The 19951-nt window shown below is 43.0% G+C and overlaps 1 protein-coding gene across 1 annotated transcript; it reads right to left on the bottom strand.

The window, feature by feature from the left end:
- Window positions 1-16770: 16770 nt before the first annotated feature.
- LOC139025402 (L-rhamnose-binding lectin CSL2-like) lies at window positions 16771-19867 on the bottom strand. The gene is made up of 4 exons (XM_070440519.1): window positions 19862-19867; window positions 18816-18856; window positions 17573-17707; window positions 16771-16891 (listed from the first exon to the last, which is right to left on the bottom strand). The coding sequence occupies exons 1-4, from the start codon at window positions 19865-19867 to the stop codon at window positions 16786-16788; spliced, it is 288 nt and encodes a 95-aa protein (XP_070296620.1). The 3' UTR covers window positions 16771-16785.
- Between the last annotated feature and the right edge of the window lie 84 nt (window positions 19868-19951).

The following is a 19951-nucleotide window of genomic DNA, read 5'->3' as shown; positions in this document are numbered from 1 at the left end:
TCTCCTTACAATTCATGCTTTAGACCAAACCCACGATCACTTATGTTTGCTATAACTCCCCCCACTACTGTTACACTGTTGCAGTAAATGTTGCTGGGATATTTGCGGATGCTTGTGGGACAAATGTTTGGCGGACTAATCCAATCTAAAATGCCATGACATTCTAATATCTACGTTTTTGTGCTAATTCAGATTTAAATGATACATATTTCCTATTACCATGACAATGTTGTTAGTTCCAAATACCAATGTTGTATTGTATTTTATTTTGACGGGTGTAGGCTGTTTTCTGTAGTCGGTCGTGCGATCCCATTGAGTTCTACGCCTGATCCAAGGGCACTTATTGGTTACCATTTCCCGGTTTCAGGCCAGTTACTCGTAATCAGAGCCTGAGTTGATGCCTGTAGAATCCAGTGGCTGATCATGAGGGCACCCTCTCATGTATTAGCCCAAAACTGCTGCCAGCGTCTATTCATCTCTACTGGGGCTGGCTGTTATGGCGTGCCTGAGCTCAGGTCGGTGTTTTTTCGAACTAGACAAGCCTCTCTTGAAGTTACAAACACTTCATACGTAGACCGGGTGTGTGTCGTCCCTCTTCCTACCCTTGAATTACTTGAACTGTGTGCACATTTCGTTACGACATATCCAACCAGCTGTTGCACTGTGCGGCATACAGCGGCGACGTCACCTGTCAACACTGTAAATCAAACACCATTCTTACCTGTTCCCAACCTTTGTGCCGCAATAACCCAACACACGAACTATGCTGCTCTGGATACCAGCCATCCCCCACTGCTTGAACTGCGACGTAAGCAGGTTCTAGTATCTCTCTCCCACACTTCGAGCCTTAGCAAACCACACCTCCACAGCGCCTGCATACTTGACAGTGCCGGGCAGACTCTCTAGCGATGGCCACGTACATCCCTCTTCTCACACCTTTGATTCCTGTTTACATTCATCACCATTTCCTGGCCTATGTTCTCAAACGAATACATAGGCAACCACCTGTCAAATTTCCCATCGTCATTGCGCGGTCACACAACACCCAGCCGTGGTGCCCTTATAACAGCACCGCCCACACACGGCTCAGTGACACGGTGTTTCATTCACCCCGAGGGGATCTCGACCGACGATCATCCCGTGACACGCTCCTTCGTGAAGAAGCACACTTGTCGGGGTTCAGTATCTATGAGGTACGGGTGTCTGCGTCAGCCTCTGCTTGGTGTTGCCGCCTCGTATGTCTGTGCCTCGCGCGACCATGGGTTCCATATGTGAAGAGCTTGGATAACGGACAGCAAGGACTATCACTGAACAGACTCGGTCCATCAACAGACGCCGTACGGAATAGACTGATGCGAACTCGAACAGTTCGCTTCGACCACCTATCCTGACTATCTGCACTCTGCAGCTGAACTGGTACTGAGACTACGCTGAACATCAGGCATAGGTGGAGTACAGTAGAGCTGAGCCATCCTCTGGATGAAGGAACAGGTGGTGGACAGAGAGTGAGCTGAGAACCATTGGTGCGTTGGGACAGTGAGAGTGGGCTGCAGGGAACCAGGTGGTGACACCAGCGAGAGTGGAGCTAGACCAGGAACATTGTGTGGTCCCGGAACAGAAGCCATCTTTGGAGCTGAGCGTCAATCAAGGTGGTGAACGAAGAGAGGTGGAGCCTGTCAGGAAACATGGTGTCGGAAACAGAGATGGAAGCTCGAGGCGACATCCAACGGTGTGGCTGGGACACAGCAGTAAGTGGAGCTGAGGAACATGGGTGGTGAACAGAGAGTGGAGACTGACAGAAACATCGGAGTGGTCGGACAATGAGACAGTGGGGCTGAGCAACTAATTTAACGGTGGTGGAATACAGAGAGTGGCAGACCGTACCTGAAGGACATGAGTAGCAGTGGGAGCTGACCGAAACCATCGGTTGGGTCGCGATACCACGAGAGCCTGGAGCTGGAGTGCGAACAGACAGTGTGAGTCTGTAGTGTGTACACATCGGAGCCAGTACGCCCACCCATCAGCGCCCGCCCCAGCGATGACAGCCACGGTGGACCAAATTGACAAGGAGAGAGGCTGAGGGTTTGATTAACGCAGACGGAGTAAAACTAAATGGACAACTTGGACGGGCTTGAAATACAGAGGAGTACTAAATGCTGGAGGGCTTCTTCGAGAACGAGAAGTATCCTAAAGAGATGGCGGCAGGCGGTGCTTGAGAGAGAGTATGCAGGTGAAGTCGCCTGTACCTAAATCACCTGCGCAAAACGGTAACTTTGTATTCTTGCTCCAACCTGTCGCATATTCAAGTGTTGGCACACTGATAGCACTTGAAAAGCAAGCCATATCCGTGTACATCCGCTTCCTAGTCGCGCCACACTGACGCTCAGTGAACACTACGTCAGCGCCATGGGGGCGCTGACGGACCTGAGCCCACGTGCTGTGAGTGTAGTACAGGTGGAATGAGGCACTGCAAGAACCGTATTGGCGCGTGAAGCAGAGGGCTGGCAGCATGCAGTGTCACTAAGACTGCGTAGACTGCAGTTGCTCACACAAACAAAACGGTGGGGAGGAACTGGAGAGAGAAAGACAGGTAAAGAAGAAACAGAGGTTAAGGAAGACAGGTAAAGCCCAGAAGTTACCTCTAGCCTTATTACTTTGATGTAGAAAGAAGCTGTTTTGTTGAATTTCATTAAACCTATTTACATTTTCTTTACATGACATTTTAGACCTAGATGGCAGATTGACCAGCCAGTGAGGGCCAGGTGGGGAGCTAAGACAGAGAACAGAGGAAAGTAAGACAGCTACATGTCCTCTGATTACTTTGATCAACAAAGACATGGTTTTGTTGAAGTCATCAACAGTTTATTTGTATTTGTTACATGATATCCTAGGACTTGTGGACCAGAGTGACAGTCAGTGGAGGAGCTGAAGACAGAGAATGCATGTAAGACATGGATATTCATATACTTATAAGGATTTAAGGCTGTTTAGTGAACTATTTACAACAATTTTTGTGTTTTATTCAATATGGGTCAGAAAGTCTATTTTTTATATTGTTGCAGTTTTGGGGGGGGCAGGAGTGACAGCCACAGAGAGAGGTGGAGGAACTGAAGACAGCAATTCAGGTAAGACGAACGCAGTCTTGCAGAACAAGAGGTGTTACTATTTCTCTTTATTTCCTTCAGCATAAAATTTATAACGATGTTGTCATTTTTTATGTAATGACATATTTGTGTTATGATGGTGAAAAATACACTTTTCCTGTGTTCACAGAGACACCAGGTGGCATTCTCTGCTGCTTTAGGTAGTACACGTGGGACCCTTCAATTCTCAGAAAAACCACTCATGAATCTAACAACCAAACTGTCATCACATAACCATCAAAGTCCCTCAGGACCAAGCTCGCACATCGAGCCCTTGATTCTCAACGCAATCCTTCACTGAGTCACCATAAGATCATCAGCCCCAGGCTTGCCATCAAGGTCGTCCCTACTGACTATCACCTGATACCGCTCAACCACCATGTCATCACCAACATCAGCCCAAGGGCCTCACTGACGATACCACCCATCATCTCCACACAACTACAGAAGTGTTCAAATCCGCCACAGCACCTCAGCCAGGACTGCACCTGAGCCAAAGACTGCCGCGTACTGACAAAGTCTCACCCACCCACACCCTGATCTCCAACCAATGTCATCACAACATCAGCAGGCCTATACTCCTGAATTACCCAATCGCAACTTAGCCAGCCTATGATCACCTGTCATCAAACAATGTCCAATCCTACTAACATCAAGCAGAGCACAGCCCTACTGACAGACACCCCTGATCTCACTCCAACTGTCCGAATCTACCAACATCAGCCAGGCTACTGACAATTCAGCCCTGATCCTCCACCAATGTCATCACAACATCAGCCAGGGCTTAGCTGACACTCACCCTGATCTCTACCAATAGTCAACGTTCACTAACATCAGCCAGGACGCGCAACTCACTGACACTCACCCTGATCTCACCAATGTCATCACCAACATCAGCCAGGCCTTACTGACATTCCACCTCCTGATCTCCAAGCCCAATTGTCTACAATCACCTAACAATCAGTCAGACCTCCGAACCTGACATCACCCTGATCTCCGACCAAATGTTTCCATCGACCAACACAATCAGCCCAAGGCCTGACTGATACAGCACTCTCGGTGATCATCAACACCATCGTCAATGCTCAATCCACGTAGCAACCACACAGCCCATGGGACAACGGACCTTTTACTGACATCACCCTAGAATCCTCCAACCAATGTCCACTCACCAATCATCAGCCAGGCCCTACACATCCACCCTGAATCTCCACCAAATTATCATCACCAACATCAGCCAGGCCTACCACATTCCAGATATACCACGTAGTGCAAACACACATCAACGACTGCCACCTGCTACATAGTATGAAGCACCAACATTTTGTCCAATCAGGCGGACCAGATACAGACACTGAGTCCAACATCAATAACAGGCTGCTCCAGTGTCTATGAAAGACTGAGTGTTGATCTCGCTCTGTTTCCTCTGATGCAGGTTTCTTCACAGTAMCAGTGAGAGGACTCTACTTCTTCAGGTTCACAAGCCATGGTGACGGCTCATCATCTTACGTGGGTGCAGCCTTGTACAAGAATGACCAGATAATAATGCAGGTGCATCAGTATAACTATGGATGTGATCCGGATGTATCCAGTGCAGCAACTCTAGAGCTGGAGGAGGTGGATTTGGTCTACCGCGCCTCTACTCTACTCTAAAAAAACACAACATCTTCAGTGGTCTTCCCTATATAATGATGCAAAATGATGCCTAGACATGGGGTACTCTGAGATCCAATTGTTTCTCTATACAAAAATGCAAGTATTTTTGTGTCATTTACTGTCAGTGTTGAATTTCGTTTAGGAATTTTTTTTTTTTAAATTCTACACATCTGATGAATGGTGTTGAGTAAGTGAGGGAAGGGGATTTTGAGTTTGCACTTTTGAAGAAAGAAAGAGAAGAAAAAAGAAAGAAAGAAAGAGAGAGAGGAAGGAGGTAGATTTGTAAGAGCTCAGCTGTGTCCTTCAGATGTAGCTCTGTCCCTCTGTGGGGAGCAGCTGCACCATGACACACACACAGGCCTGGGCTACATTCAAGATCACAACGCTCTGCAATGTTTCTATTTTCTGTTYACCATAATACAGAGGAGGCTGCTGGGAGCAGCTAAAGGAGGACGGGTGCASTGGAATGGCTGGAATGGAATGAATGGAACRGAGTCAAACGTGTTGTTTCCATATGTTTGACGTGTTTGATACSGTTCCATTAATACTGTTCCATTTCAGCCATTACAAGGAGCCCTWCCTCCTATAGHTCCYCCCACCAGCCTCCTCTGCCGTAAAGCTTAGTAACATTTTGCTCTGTAGCACTATGGTTTAACTTAGACAACCTTACGAAAACCACCACTGACAGATGCTCATTCAGTAACAACATACAGTAGGCCTATATTCAACACAAACACCATAATACACAGTTATGTTATGACTTTTGGCTAATTAATATTCAAGATAATGTATTGATTAATTACTGGAATAATTAAATGATCTGATTTGATTAATTTGGTTATCCTATCCAAATTCATATTAGAGGGCACCATTAAGGGTTGGATGTAGAGAAACCCTTGAATTAACTCTATCAGTAGCAGTTGTTAAACGTTATACCATTAATTACTATATCAACAATATAATCCAGTCAATTTGACTATATTCTCATTCTGAATAGCCAATAAACTCTGGCGCCTGGAAGACTTGCTGATAATCCCCCGTAACACGTGAGTCAGAAATGATGGTCGGCTGATTGGCTGAGAGTGTCAGTCTTTTGACACTCAGAGTGGTAAAACGGGAAGAGAGAGGAGTTAAGTTTTACCTTGTGATAGGGCGTAAGCAACTCCGTCAAAGGAAGGACTGCCCCCCTTTCACCCCATTTAATGCAGGCACAGGGAATATATGTTCTCCAACACCTACCACTGAGGGGCCTTTGTCAATAAAAACCTGTAAATGTTGGTCTGTAGGGTGTGTGTTTTCACTCGTGGGCTCCTGTTACAACAGTGACTAAAAGTGAGTTAAACATGAATGTAAGTGTGAGTGGAGCTGCCAAGACCGTAACCACCTATTGTGAACTAACAGAGAGGCAGACAGATGGAGAGAACCGAGGGGAATAGAATCACCTGTAGCTAGCCGCATTGAAGCATTCGGACATCCCGAAGCTCCGTCATGCGCTCGCCATGCAGCTGTCCCCGGCCAAGTTTGCCTTCGGGGTAAATGAAGAATGTCTTCAATTCACCCTTCCTCCTTGTTTATTCTGGCTGTTAAATGGATATAAGCAGCCTATGGCTCTGTTTCACTCAGGGACATGACAAAAGAAAGAGGAGGCAGTGGTATGGGGAGTTCTGGCACTGACAAACTTCAGATTTTTGTGATTGGCCAGCTGTTAACTACGGAAAGCTGAAACTTTACATTTTCCACAACGTCTATATCCAATTTGCCAAACGTTTGTTATGGCTTATTTTAAAATTGTATGTTATGACACCTTTTTTTGAGTAAGTCTAACTTGTGTTTTATAACCATTTTCCAATAATTATTTCCTGTTAAACTCGTCCACTGGGATGAACATAATCTAACAGCTTGTCATTAGAAGTAAATGTATGCAACCTAGGTTGAATTGGGATGCAGGTTGTTGAAGCGGCCTTCGATAGGCTTGAGATTCCTAATGCCAATTTAAATTGGCAGTTTTATCATATTCAATTGCTTAAGTTCCGTCTTTCCCCTAATGCGATTCGGATCAATTAACCCCTTACTGTCCCTATAGGGACAAACTTCAGCTGATTGAGATTCATGCACACACTCTATACTATCTGTGACTGCAGTGTCCTATCCTGCCTGGTTGGATTAGTGTGGTGTGTGTGTGTGTGTGTGTGTGTGTTGTGTGTGTGTGTGTGTGTGTGTGTGTGTGTGTGTGTGTGTGTGTGTGTGTGTGTGTGTGTGTGTGTGTGTGTGTGTGTGTGTGTGTTGTGTGTGTGTGGTGTGTGTGTGTGTGTGTGTGTGTGGTTATGGTTTATACAGGCATGGATATCATTTCACTTAGCCTGCTGATTGTGTGTGAACAAACCCAAGGGAAGGTCTTCAGAGAAACAGTCTTCCCTCTGACGGAATCACACAACAGAACAGTTTATTTATTCAGTTTATTTATTCAGTGTTCATAGGAATTAATTCAATAAAGATTGAATGACAGAGCAGAAAATACCCTAATATACTGCAATAAGGACACACKTTGGTTTATAACAACAAAGAGGCATTTTCTATGTAACCTCCATTGTCCTYCAAGAGTGGCTGAATACACAGTATCTCACACAGTATCATGGCTCAATAAGTCATCTATATTCCATTAGCAATGATCCCTTTTGGGGCACTGGGCAAATTTTAGGTCTTCTGAGCGGAAACCTGAACATTGTGAGAATTTTACAGTGAACACTGAGGCTGTACCCTTACAGCTTTAGACAGTAGCCAATAGGCTATTGTGGCTATTTGAGCATAATGTAGGCCTACCAACCAAACCAATGGAGCAAATCCCATAACATTATCACATGGAAATAGCTTTTGAGTTCTATGATATAGCCTACAGTAGCCTATATGTGGTGTTTAATGCAGGCCTACATTGCATGAGACTTCTAAAATATTATGAAGGGCTTGACATAAATTAAGGATGTTTTACTTGGTCTGTAACACCATGTGCCAAATAGGTGACTGTAAATTGCATTGTATTGTGTTGTATGATGCAAGAAAACACTTTACAAAATAACATGTATTATTATTACCATAGAGAATTAGACAATGTAGGCTACCCCTCTACCTATTGGCATAGATGCATATTCAAGCCTGTCTCAAAATACAACACTGCCCCTTTAATTAAGACATAAGCTTTTTACATGACTGGCTTTTCAAAAACATCTTGAAATGTAGTCTACACGTTTTGTGCTCTTGCAAGAAGCAGTAACTCCCCATTACAGACCTATACCCATCTATAACTGGGTTAATAACTCGCTAACTAACCAAGAATATCAACAAATGTGCAGACGCGCGGATCTGTGCACTGATCTTAAAAGCGCATTCACTGATTGAAACTCAGGTAGTGATGGGCATTCCGGCTCTTTTCAGTGAGCCGTCTCTTTTGACTCCCAAACGGCTCTTTAAAAAAAATATGTTTTGTATTTTTTCAAGTCAAACAGTTTGCGATAGTTTGACTATGATTGGTGTTAAAACTATTCTAATTAAATTATTAAATGAAATCATACTCTACCTTAACCACAATGTATTTAAAAATGCATTGGTTTGTAATGAAAAAGAATGCTATTAAACATTTGCATTTAAAGTATAACTTTTTAATGTATATAAACAAAGAGCATATAAATCTAACCATTCAAAACGAATACAATCTGAACAGCATAATAGAATATTGCACCATATCAAAGAAAAATAAATAACAATTTGCAAAACTGCAGCATGCCACAAATTGAAATAAATGTAAAAAATAAGGATGCTATTACACATGTGTATTTAAAGTATAACTTTTGTAATGTATATAAACAAAGTGCATATAAATGTAACAATTCAAAACGAATACAATCTGAACAACATAATAATAGAATATTGCACCATTTCAAAGAAAAATAAATAACAATGTGCAAAACTGCAGCATCCCACTTAAAACATTAAACTGGTCCGTCTTTTCTCTCTCTTCTTTACTGCCATGTTATAACCAGCAGCATACTGCAATGCTGACCATATTTTGCTTTATGAGAGATTTGCATTCAGAAATGCAAGCTGCCTCACTTTCGAGGGGCTGATGCGGTTTCTTCTCTCAGTAATTATTTGTCCCGTTTTCGAGAAGAACCTCTCCGAGGGAACGGATGTGGCCACTATGCAGAGTCTACTTGTCATGACTTTAGTAAGCCGTGGGTAGACAGAGGCTTTATTCTTCTACCAGCTCAGAGGATCTGCAGATCTTTCAGAACGAATTTGTGCGCTTGAGCATTTAGGCCTATATTATTTTTTTTATTTTTTCGTTCTTTGAATTATTTAATTATATTCATTTAACTATTTTTGATTATTCATATCTTTATTTATTTTTATTTTTATAAATAGATTCAGCTCTTCTGATATGCCAGCTGGCTCCCAACGTTCACCTACCTACAAGAGCCGGCTCTTAGAGCCGACTCGTTCGCGAACGAACCATCACTAATTGAAAGACTGCTGGTGGGCTACCCCCACCAATATAATTATACTCCGTTGCGCTCTGGTTCTGGCTACAACAAAATCCCAGACTCAATCTTAAAAAGTTACATTCGTTTTTCTTTGTTGCGTTGAAAAGGGCCTGATGTAATGTTGATTTGATCACAGAAAAAACTTTGATCTATATAGTGCAAACTAATGGGGCGAAATCAGTGAAGTTCAATGTCTTGCATCTCTGCGCAGCATGGCATTTCTTCTTTGCTGCAGTCCTGGAGGAAATGCGCGGCCGCGCACACACGCAGTTTAGAGGGAACATCGCTAATTAACCTAATTAGCCTTTGGATCTTTGTCACATTTACACAAAGAGCATCCCACCGAGTACCATACCTGTATCTCACACATAACTAATGTTTAAGTATAGATAACCTGAGGTTAGTGAGATACTCAAGGGTAGAGCTGGAGACCTGGAGCCCTCTGGTCACAGGCAGGCTATAGCCTTCTTTTTACATTGGCCTATCTACAGTATGTTAAATTGGTACACTGGATCGTTTCTTAGAATGTTTAAAGGTCTTTCCTCCCTAAGATCAGAACAGAAAAATGTTTAAAGGTCTTTCCTCCCCAAGACCAGAACAGAAGAAAGTTTAAAAGTATTTTCTCCCCAAGATCAGAATAGAAGAATGTTTAAAGGTGTGGTCTTTCCTCCCCAAGGTCAGGAGAAAAACACTCCAGGATCCAACATGTGGAAGAGGCCTTCAGGATATTCTTTATATATGCAGTGCTAAAAGACATGTAGTCTGGTTAGTGTGGACAGCACTGCAGTGTGATATCCCAGTCAGCTGGAGCCAGGGCAGGGTGAGCTACCGCTGTCTCTGTTCTTTCAGTCAGCTCAGCATTTTCCTCCTCTGCCACAGCTGGTCAGGCCAAGAAGAAGGTCAGGGGTCAGACAGACAGACATTCCAAAGGCATCTCTCCCCTCAGAACAGCTGTTTTATGCCCCCCGCACAATGATACAGTATGTGTTTTCAATGTGGCTATGGCTGTACCATGTACAATCTAGGGGTCAGGAACGTCATTCGGAGCCCTGAAGAGTAATCAATATTAGTCTTGAATGGTTCCATATGGACTATAGGCCATAGCATAGCAACAAGAGAGGATCTGGTCCATTAGATCATAAGACACATGCTACTGTAGTAGTGAACCACCATTCTGTGTGTTAAAGAGCATTGATGTGGACTGTTTCTATTCCATAAGGCCATATGATACAGGCTACTCAGCTACTGATCCGCCATTCTGTACCCTATAGAGTAAAGAGTATTGATGTTGGCTGGCTGTAAGATACAGACTAGTACAACTGTGGCTTTGAGCAATTAGCCATCCTCTTGCTTCTCCTCCCAGGGGTTATAATTGCACAGCAAACCTCTCGCTGGAACGCCACAGAAATCGAACCGCAGCGGCCTTCCGCCAATGATCAAAGCCTGAGCCCACATCTTACCAGTCCCCAAAGAGAAGGAAAGAGATAACGAAGAGAGAAGAGAAGAGAAGACAGAAACAGAGAAAGGGAGGGAATCCACGCAGTTCATCTCCCATCTCGGCAGCTCTGGCTGCTTTACATATGAAGCACCTTTCTCTTTTTAATTCCCATGACAGGAAATGGTTATCGCAGGATGCCCAGAGGGAGAGCAAAGACGAGAAAGGTCATTACCCAAGATCCTTCAATATCCTTCATTACACCCTGGTCACGGCTTTGGTCTTACCCATGTGAATACACACACTCTCTCACACGCTTGCACATGCACGTACACACACACACAGACACACACACACACACTTACCCCTGAATGGATTAGATGTTGTCTAATTTCATTTCTTTTTCGATAGGTCTTCTTTCTAGATGCTTCTAGGGTATGGTTGAGTTGCAGTGGCGGTCAGTGCCGTTTAAGATGTGGGAAGACAAAAAAAAATCTTATTTCTTTAACAGCATATTGGATGGATGTCTGTCATTCATATTCCATTCCCCCAGTTCAATGTAACAACGATAGGTTTAGGCCACTACTTGGTACTCAAATTTTCCCTATACCCATCATGAGGTTGCTACAACCTAGCCTATAAATTAAAGTTTACAACGTAGGTGCACACAGGTCGAAAAAATTTGAGGTGACAGACAGTGACACATGGACAGACAGTGACACATTCAATACCGCCTTGTATCTAACTGATATAGGGTGTAATCATTAGTCCAACAGTTGCAAACGAGAGTTTCTCTTAACATATATTCAGGTATGTTTATCCCCGTTTTGTTCCGTTTGCTTCCATTTAAGAAAAGTTTTTCAACAGAATTATCAGAATAAATACACTCCTGATCACACGTAAACACAGTTCACTTTCATAGCAGCCACGTTGTGTTCCTTCTCGTGTCTATGCGCTCTCCTCCTCTCACCTTTTCCCTTCGCTTGTGGACTTCAATTCACAACACATCAGCTGTATGTAACTAAGCGAAAAAACCTTTCCAAGCCAAACCATATCATAACCGCTACACACAGCCTGCATCGTTGTCACCATATTAGCCAAAGTAACGTCAGTGGCAACATAGCTAATATAACTAATGCGTTAGTAAACCCCCTTCATTCATGTAGTAACGTTACAGTGTATAGTCTGTAAGGAGTTTAGCACTTACACCGGGTGGCCCCGGTGGCAATACATTTGTAAAACCAAAAGCTTAACTTGACTTGGAAGAGTTCTAGTGTTGGGTTGGATAGTCATAGCCAGCGAGCTAACATAGCATCTCTCTGTCTGAGCAGGGTGTTTCAGTAGGCTAAACTGGAAGAAATAGATTTGTTCAAAACTGTTCAACTATTGTCTTTCTCTCTCTTTGAGTCAACTACTCAACTAGCTAGCTGTAGCTTGTGCTTTCAGTATTAGATTAATACTCTGATCCTTTGACTGGGTGGACAACATGTCAGTTCATGCTACAAGAGCTCTGATTGTCACGGCCGTTTAAAGGAGTGGACCAAGGTGCAGCGCGATTGGAATACATCTTTTAATTCMACGAAGAACACTTAACAAACTAACAAAATAACAAACTAACAAACGAAACGTGAAGCCAACGTAGTGCTCACAGGCAACTAAACATGGACAACTACCCACCAACCCAACATGGAAAATGGCAACCTAAATAGGCTCCCCAATCAGAGACAACGATAAACAGCTTTCTCTGATTGGGAACCCACTCAGGCCACCATAAACCTACAACCCCTAGACAATACAAAATCCCCATAGATAACAAAAAACCCTAGACAAGACAAAAACCCTAGACAAGACAAAAACTAAACAAACCACCCCTTGTCACACCCTGACCTAACCAAATAATAAAAGCAAATATAACTAAAGTCAGGGCGTGACACTGATAGGTTGGAGGACGTCCTCCGGAAGTTGTCATAATTGCTGTGTAAGTCTATGGAAGATGGTGAGAACCATGAGCCTCCTAGGTTTTGTATTGAAGTCAATGTACCCAGAGGAGGATGGAAGCTAGCTGTCCTCCCGCTACACCATGGTGCTACCCTACAGAGTGCTGTTGAGGCTACTGTAGACCTTCATTGCAAAATAGTCTGTTTTAATCAATTATTTGGTGATGTGGTTATATTTAGTATAGTTTTATCTAAAAAAGATTCACTGAGGAGTATGGTCCTCCCTTCCTCCTCTGAGGAGCCTCCACTGTTGTTGGACTTCAACAAAAGGCTTTGACATGTTAATGCTTTAGAAGCGGTGTTTGTGAGACATCATATGGTGGCATTAGCCTGTGATCTGCAGGCTTGTGAATGAATCTATAGACAGAGGTTGTGGTTGTATCTATACAAGCCTGGCTTTGATGGTTCAAACTGGAATAGTGTTGGATCTGCACTAGAGATGTGCAGTTTGCGAACTATTTGTTATTTTTACTGACTCGCAAGACATGATTCGTTTTTCTAAGTGACTTGTTTATTTTAGTAATTCATTTGACTTGCTGGCCGCAATGAGACCTACAGCAGAATTGATCCACACTCCTCGGGCTCAGCAGCTCCAGAGACATGCTCCCACCAACAACTGTCTGTCATATATTCACGCAGGGAAATAGATTATGCTGCTGGCAGCAGGCAGAATATATATTTTTACAACTGATCATTAATCGCATGGTGCAAGAATAAATGCAATTAATCGATTATTGAATGTTATGACGGAGACAGCTTTATTGAACCAAAACAATCTTATTTGTTTGCCTAGCAATCAACAAATGTTCTCACCATAGGGAGCATACTGGAGCTGTCATTTGTGACTGAGACTCGTAAAAGTGGGCTTTAAACAATGTGAATGATATGTGAACGAGAGAGGCTTGTTGAATCATGACTCTTTCGTCGGTAGGGGGTCCTGCTTGCTGACAGCAGTACTGACTCAAATTAACAAAATTAGTCGAAAGATTTGTGCTTTTGACTGAACGTGTTGAAAAGATCGGAGTCAATAAAAAGAGCCGAACTTCCCATCACTGAGGGACAGTGGTGACTCCCACCTGTTTTGAGCCCCACATTTTTAGCAAAAATACATGTTATTTTGGCATTAATAGGTGTCACATATCAGTTTGCAAACTATTTTTTAAATAATATATATCATTGAGTTAATAAAGCCACATACAAACGTGGTCTCTTTTTTATTTTCTTGAGTAAGGCAGCTCCAAAATTAAGGTGTTTCAGCCTAGCTCAGTGCTTTCTGTGGCAATACGGAGCGTTGCGCCGTTATTGGCTCAGTGTTCTGTCACTCATGGGGACTTTACATCACTGCCAGGTGTAAAATGAAATCTTGAAAATTCTAGCCTTTGGGTGTTACATTAGAAGTGCCCATCCAAGCCTTTGGGTGTTACATTAGAAGTGCCCATCCAAGAAGGCTCAAGGCCATTGGCCACAGATAAAATGACGTCAAATCACATTATATGTAGAGTAGCTTTGATTGGACTGATCATGTCAACATCATACTTTCAAAATCTTAGGTAGCAGTCATCATCATGAATCAAGACGAAAATCTACTGGCAAACCCTTTGTAATCCTTGCCATATGAAGAGAAATAATTAGGTAAAAAGTATCGGTGCTTATCGGCCATTGGACATAAACATTTCACAACAAGTTGGAAATCGCAAATTCAACGAGTGGTTTGGAAGGAATCAGTGACAGTGGCTGTGTGGTCCCAAATATGGGGTTAAGGGGCTCTTTTCCAAGTTTAAAATGATAAACATTCAACATTGACCATGCTTTGAATGAAGCAGGATTTGTGCCGCGCTCAAAACAACTATTCATTTGACTTCAGTGAGTTCAAGACAACTGGGAATAAACAAGCTCCGACTGGGAAAATACGTTTTGAACGGTCATCTAACTCGGAATTGTAAATCCTGCCTCCAGTTGTTTAGAAAGCACCATAAATCCAGAGAATGGCAGACTTTGATGACAAATTTGCCCACGAAGGACTGTCCCGCCACCTTCCTATTCAAGTGAGCACAGCACAACAAGGTGAGTCCAAAAGTGTATTGTATGCTGCTGCATAAATTATGTAATGTGCCAGGGAGATATGTATACTGTAGCTAAGAAAGTAATACTAGGTGTATGTTGTGTAGTAAGATGTTAGTAGCCCATGTGCTTCACCCTAATAATTTGGTCAATTGTCCCTTCTTAATTTCACCTACTGTTCTGACTGTTCTACTGTAGCCTTTAACCTGTTTTAGAGAAATGTAATCACTGAATATTAAAATAGCTTTCATTATCTCCTTATATGCCCAATTTATTTATCCTACGGTTCTGACTTGGTGTACAGGGAGAACACTGTAAGAATGGCCCATGTTCTGAATTCTGTCGCTGTACATTTCAAAAGTGCTAAACAAATAGTTATATTGACTAACATTATGTCCGTCCTAGCTCGATCATTAATGTCTTAATCGAAATTACAGATTGCCTCTTATCTGCTTGTTTATCTTATCCATAGTTTGTACATCTCAATTGCCAGTAGAAACCACATTTGTTTAAGCAAGTCAGCCATATCAGCTATGTATTTTTAAGAGGCAGTAAATGAGGCTGAATTAACTGTTTCGCTGCCAGACAAGGCTCCATGGATAGCCAGGTGTAGCAGTGGTAAGATGTTGGGACTGCTGTTGGAACAGCTTTATGTAGTCCCTAACAGTTTGTGGGCACCGTTTGTCACCGTTATAGTGCAATTCGTGTATTGTTGAGTGTTGTCTTGTGTAGTGGCTTTGCTGGCATGCATCCCACTTATTTTTTTGTTGCTCCACCAAGATTTACATGCTAAAATCGCCCCTGCTGAGGGAGTTCTGTTAACCTGAGCCGTGGTACACCGGTCTATGGTCAGTGAGGAGGGAGGAACGCCCTTCTCAAATAGAACAGTAATCTGATTCGTGTCAGATGCTACAGTAACTCAGGTCTCAGTGTATGGAAACTTGCTGCTCTGGACCCATTTCATGTACCAGAATGATGCTATGGGTGAAAAGATTCTCACCTTAACAGTAAAGGCTGCAGGCTCTACCAACAACATACACAAGCACGCTGGTACCCTTTAAACCATTATCCGTTCTGTATCTCACACACGGAATCAAACGTAAATGGTTGGAACTGTACATTGCTAAACATGACCCAATAGCCAGCGAAGTAAGACATGTAGAGGGGGGGGGGGGGCTCATTTTGAAAGTGTACTGCTTATTTGACTGTTACAGATGGAGCAGACCTTCACTGACACGCTTCTAAACTACCAGCCCCTCATATCACACTTGGACATAAGTTAGTGGCACTGATATTTGGTAGTCTGGGCCACATAGACTGACAGTACCTTGGCTTCCAGATTGCAGGCCTGCCTAAGACTAAAGCAAAGTAACTAGCGAGGTACTGCTCTGTTTCAGCTGTGATGGGCAGCCTAGCTGTATGGATAAGAATGTGCGTTTTGTATGCTTTAGTGTCCATGTATCCAAGACCTTTGAATCCTTCTTGATGTAATAATGATAGCATGAACATGACTCTTTTGTTCAATATTACTATTTAATTTAGATCAACCACCTCAGTTCAGAAAATAAACATTATTTTTGAAGAAATGCTTTAGTACACAAACTATTAAATCAATGTTATTTGAAGAGTTTATTTTGGGTTTCATGTTTTATTTCTCCATGTGTCCTTCTGACCGCACGTTGCTTTTAGAAAACGTTCCTAAACAGTGTTGATCATAAATGCCTATGCCAAAATAAAGAATAAATGTAATTGACAAACCTTGACAAGAAAATTATAGATTTTACTCAATTTTGAGATTCATGAGGAAGAGGAGAGAGGACAGGAAAGACAGATCCGCCCGATGAAGATATACCAGAAGTATCTGATCTTCATGTTCATCAGAGAAGATCTCCTGCAAGATAAAAAAAGTCAGCCTCAGCATTCTACTTCCCAGTCATGTGAGTGTGCGTGCCTCACGTTTAGCCACAGGTGTAAGCCACATCCAGGTACTTGTAGGTTCCTACACAGGGATCTCCATACAGAGAACTGGACGCCGGGACGTCACACTGGCTCTTCCCATCACACCTGCGTCAACAACAGGTACAGGTTAAAACTACAGTCATGTTTCTACAGTACAGGTTAACACTACAGTCATGTTTCTACAGTACAGGTTAACACTACAGTCATGTTTCTACAGTACAGGTTAAGTAAGGCACTACAGTCATGTTTCTTACAGTACAGGGTTAACACTACAGTCATGTTTCCTCAGTAAGGTTAACACTACGACCGTTCATCGTTTCTACAGTACAGGTTAACACTACAGTCATGTTTCTACAGTAGGTTAACACTACAGTCATGTTTCTACGAGTACAGGTTACAATACAGTCATGTTTCTACAGTACAGGTATAACACAGATGTCATGTTTCTACAGTACAGGTTAACACTAAAAGTCATGTTCTTACAGTACAGGTTAACACTACAGTCATGTTTCTACAGTACAGGTTAACACTACAGTCAGTTTCTACAGTACAGGTTAATAACAGTCATGTTTCTACAGTACAGGTTAACACTACAGTCATGTTTCTACAGTACAGGTTAACACTATAGTCATTGTTATACAGTACAGGTTAACACTAACAGTCATGTTTTAACAGTACAGGTTAACACTATAAGCAGTCATGTGTCTACAGTACAGGTTAACACTACAGTCATGCATTTCTACAGGTAGAATTTAACACTACAGTACAATAATGCAGGTTTCATACCCTCTCTGCCACCTTACTGGCAGTGGTGGATTGGCTGAGCAGTTGGTGTTGGCTAGTTGGTTAGCGGGACGTTTAAAGGAACACACTAGCTGGTCACGGCGGCCATAGTTGGCACGGTGGATCTGGATCGTACATCTGAGGGAGGAGGAGAGGTAAGACTGGATGTCTGGTGTGTGCTAGTGATGTAATATAACCATATATGATACTGCTCTACTATTAATATATATCATAAGACAGAAGAATACTGTACAGCCGAGTTGCGAGCTTTACACATTCTAATAGAGATCAGAGCCTCCCACATTCTAATAGAGCATCAGAGCTCCCACATTCTAATAGACCATAGAGCCTCCCAATTCTAATAGAGATCATAGGCTCCCACATTCTAAAGAGCATCCAGAGCCTTACCAATTCTAGTAGAGCATCGCCTTCCCCACATTCGTAATAGAGCATCAGAGCTTCCCACATTCTAATAGAGCATCAGAGCCTACCACATTCTAATATGAACATCAGAGCCTCTCCACATTCTAATAGAGCATCAGAGCCTCACATTTAATAGAGCATAGAGCCTCCCACATTCTAATAGAGCATCAGAGCCTCCCACATTCTATAGGAGAGCATCAGAGCCTCCCCACATTCTAATAGAGCATCAGAGAGCTCCTTAATCCTAAATAGAGCATCAGAGCCTTACCACATTCTGAAGAGAGCATCAGAGCCTTACCGTGAGCATTCTCTGATTCGTAGAAGCATCAGAGCCTGTACCACATTCAGTAGAGCATCAGAGCCTTACCGGACATGTCAAGGTAGACATCAGAGCCTTACCACATTCTATGTAGAACATCAGAGCCTTACCAGCATCTAGTAGAACTGCAAGAGCCTAACCTACATTCTAGGTAGAGCATCAGAGCCTCTTACCACATTCTAGTAGAAATCAGAGCCCTTACCACATTCTAGTAAGAGCATCAGAGCCTTACCCACATTCTAGTAGAACATCAGAGCCTACCACATTCTAGTAGAGCATCAGAGCCTACCACATTCTAGTAAACATCAGAGCCTCCCAATTCTAGTAGGAACATCAGAGCTTAATCCACATTCTAGTAGAACATCAGAGCCTCCCCACATTCTAGTAGAACACTAGCAGAGCCTCCCTCCACATTCAGTAGAACATCAGTAGCCTACCACATTCCTGTAGAAACATCAGCAGCCTCTCTACCACATTCTATGTAGACGATCAGAGCCTTACCACGCTATACATTCTAGGAGAGCATCAGACAGCTTACCACAGTTCTAGTAGTAACATCAGAGCCTTACCACATTCTAGTAGAACATCAGAGCTTACACATTCTAGGCAAGCATCGGAGCTTAACGCACATTCTAGTAGAGCATCAGAGCCCTACCATACATTCTAGGAGAGCATCAAGAGCCTACCACATTTATAAGCATCAAGCTTACCAATTCTAGTAGAGATACATCAGAGCCTTACCACATTCTAGAGAGCATCAGAGCCTTGACAGGCATTCTATAGTAGATAGATGGACAGAGCCTTACCAGCAATTCTAGTAGAGCATCAGAGCCTTACCACATTTCTAGGTAGATGCCATTGCAGAGCCTTACCACATTCTAGTAGAAGCATCTCAGAGCCTTCCACATTCTCGTTAGAAGGCATCGTAGAGCCTTTACACATTCTAGGTGGAACCATCAGGCCTTCACCTACGTTCTTAGAGCATCAGAGCCTTCCCCACATTCTAGTAGAACATCAGGAGCCGTCTCCACATTCTAGTAGAGGACATCAGAGCCTCCCAGCATGTCTAGTAGAGCATCGAGCCTTCCACATTTCTAGTAGAACATCAGAGCCTTACCACATTCTAGGTAGAAGTTCATCAGTAGCTTACCCAATTCTAGTAGAGGCAATCAGGAGCGTTACCACATTCTAGTAGAGCATCAGAGCCTTACCACATTCTAGTAGTCAGAACATCAGAGCCTCCACACATTCTGTAAGAACATTCAGAGCCTCCCCCATTCTAGTAGAACATCAGAGCCTCCCACATATTCAGTTAGACATCGAGAGCCCTCCACATTCATGTAGAACATCAGAGCTCGACAACATTCTAGTAGACATCAGAGGCCTCACATTCTAGTAGAACATCAGGCTTACGCACAGTCGTAGTAGGAACGATCAGTAGCCTTACGGACATTCTCTATGGACGCATTCGACTACCAGTACATTTAGGTAAGAAGACAATCAGAGCCATTACCTGACGATTCTAGGGAGAGCATGACAGAGGCCGTTACCGACATCTTATCCGAGCATTCAGAGCCTTACCACTCTTCTAGTATGAGATCAGAGGCTTACCACGAATTCTAGTAGAGTTGAGAAGAGAT

This window comes from Salvelinus sp. IW2-2015, unplaced genomic scaffold (genome assembly GCF_002910315.2).
Source record: "Salvelinus sp. IW2-2015 unplaced genomic scaffold, ASM291031v2 Un_scaffold2625, whole genome shotgun sequence".
In the NCBI taxonomy this organism is placed as follows: domain Eukaryota; kingdom Metazoa; phylum Chordata; class Actinopteri; order Salmoniformes; family Salmonidae; genus Salvelinus; species Salvelinus sp. IW2-2015.
This window is presented reverse-complemented; position numbering and strand designations above follow the sequence as displayed.

Excerpts from the sequence above, each read along its gene's own strand:
- LOC139025402 (XM_070440519.1), bottom strand. Across the intron at positions 17,708-18,815 it reads GCTCTCCTAGAATGTATAGC|ATGTACGATCCAGATCCACC; the intron begins GTGGTAAGGCTC and ends CTCCTCCCTCAG. Across the intron at positions 16,892-17,572 it reads CCAGTAAGGTGGCAGAGAGG|GTGTGATGGGAAGAGCCAGT; the intron begins GTATGAAACCTG and ends TTGTTGACGCAG.